The sequence below is a fragment of the Callospermophilus lateralis genome, chromosome 6 (genome assembly GCF_048772815.1).
Source record: "Callospermophilus lateralis isolate mCalLat2 chromosome 6, mCalLat2.hap1, whole genome shotgun sequence".
NCBI lineage: Eukaryota > Metazoa > Chordata > Mammalia > Rodentia > Sciuridae > Callospermophilus > Callospermophilus lateralis.
This window is the reverse complement of record NC_135310.1, coordinates 131,610,559-131,617,344: the sequence shown is the minus strand read 5'-3', so window position 1 is coordinate 131,617,344 and position 6,786 is coordinate 131,610,559. Positions and strand designations below refer to the sequence as shown.

Genomic DNA, 6,786 nt, shown 5'->3' with positions numbered 1-6,786 from the left:
ACCGCACATTTTTCATTAAGCAAAAATTACAATGGAATTTTCAAAAGTCCTAGTAGCTATACAAATTGAAGTTGATAAATGTATGAGACTTATTATTCTTTTAAAGCATAGAATACTTCACAAAGAATGCATACTAAAGCCAGTCTGTGCACATGCATGTCTGCAAAATTTGCACTGTGATGAAACGTTTCTTAGGTGAATTGATGCAGCACAGTGATAAATGGTCCTTAGGTGAATTGATGCAGCACAGTGATAAATGGTCGCCATGCTTTTGTTCTGAGAATTAGCTTGCACTAATAAATTTATAATATATGGGGTGGGGTTGTGGCTCAGCGATAGAGTGCTCACCTAGCACATGAAAGGCCCTGCGTTTGATCCTCAGCTCCACATAGAAATAAAGGAATTGTGCCAACTACAACTAAAAATATTAAAAAATTATAATATATATTGTTAATTTTTAAACTACTTAACAGAGTTACTATTTTAGCATGTGAGAATCTGAATAGACCTATTTTAATATATCCCCCTTCCCCAAAAAGGCCATTACAGGTGCATATTAATAGAATATCATAATTTAATTATGATAATTGCTTAACATGATTATAAGGAAAAAAATAATACATGTTCAAGAAATACAGGTAACCTGAGACTATATTTGAGAAAATGAGTTATTATAACATGATGTATATGCTTGCTGTAATTGTGAAATAATTTTACTTAAAGATTCCAAAGTATCACTTGGAACAAAAAATGCTCCTTCCCATATTGCCTAGTGCCCCCTTGACATCCTTATTCCTCAGGGTGTAGATAAAGGGGTTGATTGTAGGAATCATCACTCCATAGAAGAGAGCCATGAACTTGGGCTGGTCTCTTGAAATGGAAGAGGTGGGCTGAAGGTACATGCTAATGGCTGGACCATAAAATAAGAAAACTACAATGAGATGAGAGGAACATGTTCCAAAGGCCTTTTCCCTCCCCTCAGAACATTTAATCTTAAGTATGGAATGAGCAATGATAGCATAGGAGGCAAGAATTAAGCATAGAGGAACAGCTATTATAAAAATGCAGGCCACAGAGAGTGCAAGTTCATTAGCCTCCTTTTCCCCACAGGCAGTCTTTATCAGAACTGGAATCTCACACAACAAGTGATCCAGTTTATTGGTGCCACACAGTGGCAATTGTAATGTAAGTGTGGCTTCTGAGATAGCATAGGTCAGTCCACATAGCCATGTAATGGATATTAATAAGATGCAGATGTGCTGATTCATGATGAGGGTGTAGTGCAGAGGTCTGCAAATGGCTACATAGCGATCAAAAGACATGACAGCCAAGAGAAGACATTCAGTGGCTCCCATTGTGCTGAATAAATAAAGCTGAAATGCACACCCCACATAGCTGATGGTCTTCTTAGAGCTTCCTAGGTTAAATAGCATCTGAGGCACAATGCTGGTGGTGTAACACATGTCCAAAAAGGAAAGGTTGGTGAGGAAGAAATACATGGGGCTGTGCAGACGGGCATCTATCTTGCACACCAGAATGATGGCGATGTTTCCCATCATGGCCATGGGGTATGTTATGAGAAGAATAACAAATATTGGAAACTCTAGCCAAGGACGGTCAGCAAAGCCTAGTAGAATAAAATCATCAGGGTGGCTATTGTTAATTAGTGCCATACTTTCCAATTTGTTTTACCTATAATCGGGAAAAAATAAAAAAAAATTTATAAATAATGATAATACATTATTATTCATTGTTTATCCACTGTTGAAAGATGGGATACAGTAACTTTTTGGGGAAATAATATAAATGATCTTGTATCAAGTGACCTAATTTCCCTTCATAGCACTGTAAGTTAAAATCGGTCGCCTTCAATAAGTGAGATCACCATTCTGAAACTGAATTTCCTTCTAAGTATAATATGGCTATCTCCTAAATTATGAATAGGATTATATGAAAAGTAGAATTGATTGTGATTTGAAAACATAAAAATATTGTTTGTTGAACTCTGACTTGCAGAAGAATTAATAGAGCACAAAGCCAACAATAAGTTGTCACTTGCAGGAAAAAGGATGAAATTGGACAGGAGTGTGTTCAGCAAAGTAAACCAGATGCAGAAAAACAAGTATGTTTTCTCTCATATGCAAAAGGTATTGGGAAAGCAAAAAGGAAAAAAGGAGATTTAATGAAAGTGGAAGGAAGAATATTAGGGTATAGAAAAGTTATGGGGACGGAGAAGAGGAAGATAAGGGGAGGTCATAGGGATTGAAATTGGCCAAATTATGGTATATGTATGCACAAATATGCCACAAGGAAGCCTACTATGCTCTATATTTTATATAGTCAAACAAAGAACAAAGAAACAAAATTGAGTAGGCTGTTCCTGTATCTGGGCATCTGATAGAGTAACTGAGATAAGGGCTGAGGATCATGTGGCTCATTTTTAGAAGCACTGCTTTAGGGAAACACAAAAATATTATGAATATTAAAATATTGAGGTAGTGATAGTAGAAGAAAATTAAAGAACTAATGTGGAGCCATAAGAATAATATTCAAGATAACCTTCTCTGGCACCAATTAGTTGGTGAAATAATTATATTATCTCTATGGGGAATAAGAAATATTTAATGTTAAAAAATCTATCTGAGCTATTTTGAATTTAGAAAGAAATATTAATACTTTTAATATTATTTTTCTCCATTATAAATGAAGAGAGTAGAGCTATAGTCACATACATTTCTCCATGCTTCAGGATTTGTTTTTTCTGTAATTTTTTTTTTCTTTTGTAACTGCTTGGTTAAAACTTTGGGCATTTTGTTTTTCGTGTTAGATTTTAGTTAGTTTAGTCCTATTGTATGGATTTTCCTTTATTGAATGGGATTATTACCTGTTTTTATGTATGTTTTGGCCAGTTATCTAAGACCCACTCATTATACAGTTACAAATACATTTTTGAACTCTAGGTAACTAATCTCAGAAGATAAGTCAATTTACAAATGCAGGCCCGGAGACCTATTCAAATACACAAGTTGTTTCACATTGTCAGGATATACATATTCTTGTGTTTTTCAAAAATATCCACATTCAATTCGACAAAGTCAAGTAGCTGAGAAAAATGGCATTTTGAGAAGACAATGAATTGACAATTTTTGTTTATATATTTTCCATTATCTAGTGATGCCTTTGGGTTACATAAAATCCACAATGTCTAAGTTGGGCAACATTCAGGTGGAAGGTTATGGTAGCATTTTAGTCACAAAATTCCAAGTTACTTTATAAGTGAAACTAGTGGTTAAAGAAACAAACTACATTTTTATGGTTCAAAGGTACAATTTTGATATTTTGTTTATCATTGAGGCTTCAACATCCTCCTGTGACATGTCACACAAAGCTATTCAGACCTTAGATGAGATGTGAATCTTGCTCTTTGTATATGATTCTAGACCAGAAGTATATAATAATAATAATAATAATAATAATAATAATAATAATATGATGATGATTCTAACTAATCCTTAATGATCCCTGTTTGCCAATAAGCCTTTCATCCCTGTTAAATCAATTAGTATCAATTAGTAGCCATCTTCATTATCTATTTTATCATATCAAAACCATTTATGATAGCGGAATTTTAGTTACATATGTTTTCATATGTTGTTAATCTTTCATTCTAATCTGCTATAACAGATACAGTTGTAAATACCAAAAAATGATAGATAGTTTAAATGAGGTGGCGAAATACTGAGACAATTAGTTTAAAGATTCTGTAAAAAGTATCTGTACACTGTCAACATTTATAAAGAAATGTGGCCCAGACACTTCATTTAGCTAACATTATTTAAAATGTTATTTTTAGTACCACACATTCAGAAATATAGTATAGCCTATTTTTAATGATAAAAATTCTGTTGTAGATAGATATGAATCAATAATTGCATTCTAAAAATAAATATTTATAAAACTGCAAACTATGCACATTGTTATGTAATTGAAGCATGAGTCATCCTTTGTCTATTCATTTAATACTGTCATATTCACCCTTTAAATTATTTTACCAGGAACCATCCTTCAATAGTTTGAAAAGTAAATTTAGATTTGAAATTTTATGAATTCTTCATAATTATTTTTATCTTTAATGAAAGCATTTACTCCAGTATTCTTTGAGTGATTTTATTAAATTTATATTTTTAAAAACTTTTATTCTTATTATTCACATAATTGTAGCTTTGTGGATGGTCATCACTCCTTTCAAAAGACAAAATGGTAGTACATTTGGTCATTGATAAATTTTATTTGGTATTCATGGTAATAGCACTGGGCAGTAGCAGTATCATGACTTTTGTAAGAAAACAGGACTACTGAAAAATAACTAATTAGTTAACATCAGGTTACTAAAGGTTTTATTTTGAAAGAGTTAAAACAGAAAGTTTCCTTATTGTGCTGAATCAGGTAGAGAGAAATCTCCTGTTTTATAGAAAATCTGGTCTGTTTGGGATCTATCTGCTTCCTTTAAATCTTCAGTTTGATTATGTGGCATTCAGTATGAAAGACTAATTCAGTTTGCTCTGCTCTCTTGGAGCCTACTAGAGGAGTTCAGTCCAAAACTAGATTTGCCTAGGGACATCACAGCAATTGTGAATTTATTTGGAAGCATTGGTAATCCACACAATATTAAGCTCTATAATTCTATTCTTAGGACTCTTATTTTCTCCTTGTTATTCTCATATTTTATTACTTTTAATTCTTGGATTCTGTGGCTTTTGAATCTACTACTTACAGTAATTTTTAATCACTATTTCACCTCACAAGGGTCTATTTATCTATAAATCTCAAAGTCACTGTAACAAAGTGTCAAACTCTATTCCATTGATATCTCCTTAGTACCTCCATTCACATTTCATTGTAGTATATCATACTCACACTTCCTTTTCATCACACACAATATATTTACCACATTCCTTAGCTTTATATAGTAGAAGACCAAAAGAAGAAATAAGAGTTATTTTATTTGACATCAAAACATTTGGATGAAATATGAGGACAAGTCAATCTATGAAAAATTTGTATACTAAAAACTTATTTTTTTATTAGTTGCTCAAAACATTGCAATGATCTTGACATATCATACATTTGATTCAAATGGGATATGAATTCTTATTCTAAAAACTTATTTATACAACATATTCACATGATTGAATGAAATCTTCAAACTCCACTCAGGTACTAAGCATGTCAGAAGTAATATTTATTGAAATTTAAATGTGTTTAATGTTATTTTATGTAAGAGTTTCAAAAAAAGAGAATATATACAAAGAGTAATGTAATTGTTTCTATAGCCATTGGAGTAGGCATTTCTGAATTTTAAAGAAGTCTCCTTGAAACCAAATGAAATATTCTCTGACTTTCATACTCATATCAGGCACTATGCTCTACACACATTCCAACCATTCCTGAGAATATTCACCTAACCCATAAAGTAAGTATTTTTACTTACTTAAGTATTTTTACTTACCTTATTTTGATAAATATGACTCAGTTAAAAGGATTTTTGCAGGAGTACCTTAAACATTTTCAAACTCTAGAGAAGAATAAAATGTAGTACAAAAATGAGTACAATATTTAAGAATCAACTTTAAAACTCTTAGTTTTTCAGTTGATAACTGGTGCCAAAAAGGAAAGACAGATTAGATAGGTGATAGTAGAGAGCACAAAGGATGCTTTGTGTGAACGCTCTTTGTATACTCTTACTGAAACCTCTTGGGAATGGGTTTCAAGCAGACCATTTATTTGTCCTTATCCCAGTTGAGTTAGCAGAGCATGTTCCATGGGAAAGAGTTCTTTATGGAAATGCATTTATTGCACAATTAGTTACCTATTGAATTAAGTTGGAAGTGAGTCTCTTCTGTTGTTAGATGTGTTTTAAAATAACCATATTCAATTTCAGAAGATGTTAAACATTTATTTCATTTTTATTTATTTAAAAATATTGTAGATATGTATTTGTTTTTCTATTGATGAATAATAACTGCATCTTTGTGGAATACAGTGTGATGTTTTGGTATATTTATACAATTCATGTTGATGATATAACTTATCCATCATCTCAAACATTTGTCATTTGTTTATGTTGAGTACAAACTTCTAATTGAATTACATAATAAAATATTATTTACTATAGAAAACTTCTATGTAATAAAACACCAACTCTTCTTTATACATGGCTATGACTTTGTAACCATTATGTTGCTTATACATTGTGGATGCTAATGCCTTTTTGAATAAATAGTGTGTGAATATTTTTTTTCCTATTCTGAGGTTTGTCTTTTTAATTTGCTAATTATATCCTTTACTATTGTTAACAACTAAAAGCTTTTAGAAAAAAAAAAACTTTTTTTTTTTCATTTGTTGCCTTCACCTTTATATTTTTGTCTAAAAATTCTTGCCCAGACCAATGTCACGATGTTTCTAGTTTTTCTAAAGTTTGAGGCTTTACATTAAGGTCTTTGATTAACTTTGAGTTTATTTTTTATATAGGATGAGCGAAAGCAGTCTGGTCTCATTCTACATGCAGACCTCCACTTTCCTCAGCACCATTTATTGAAGAGGATATCCTTGCACAAATGTATATCCTTGGAAAAATCCTTTGGAATTTCTAATTTTTCTATTCTTTTCCATTGGTCTATGTGCTTATTTTTGTGTAAGCACCAAATTCTTTTGGTTCTCAAGTTTTGTAGGACATTTGGAACTCAGGCTATGTTTTGCCTTCACATTCTTTTTTTTTTTTTTTCC

At 31.7% G+C, this 6,786-nt stretch overlaps 1 protein-coding gene across 1 annotated transcript; it reads right to left on the bottom strand.

Moving 5' to 3' along the window:
• Window positions 1–734: 734 nt before the first annotated feature.
• LOC143400859 (olfactory receptor 2B6-like) lies at window positions 735–1,673 on the bottom strand. Its single transcript, XM_076857833.1, has one exon. The coding sequence runs from the start codon at window positions 1,671–1,673 to the stop codon at window positions 735–737; it is 939 nt and encodes a 312-aa protein (XP_076713948.1).
• Window positions 1,674–6,786: the final 5,113 nt, after the last annotated feature.

Coding starts and splice junctions, on each gene's coding strand:
- LOC143400859 (XM_076857833.1), bottom strand. CDS start 1,673: ATGGCACTAATTAACAATAGCCACCCTGATGATTTTATTCTACTAGGC.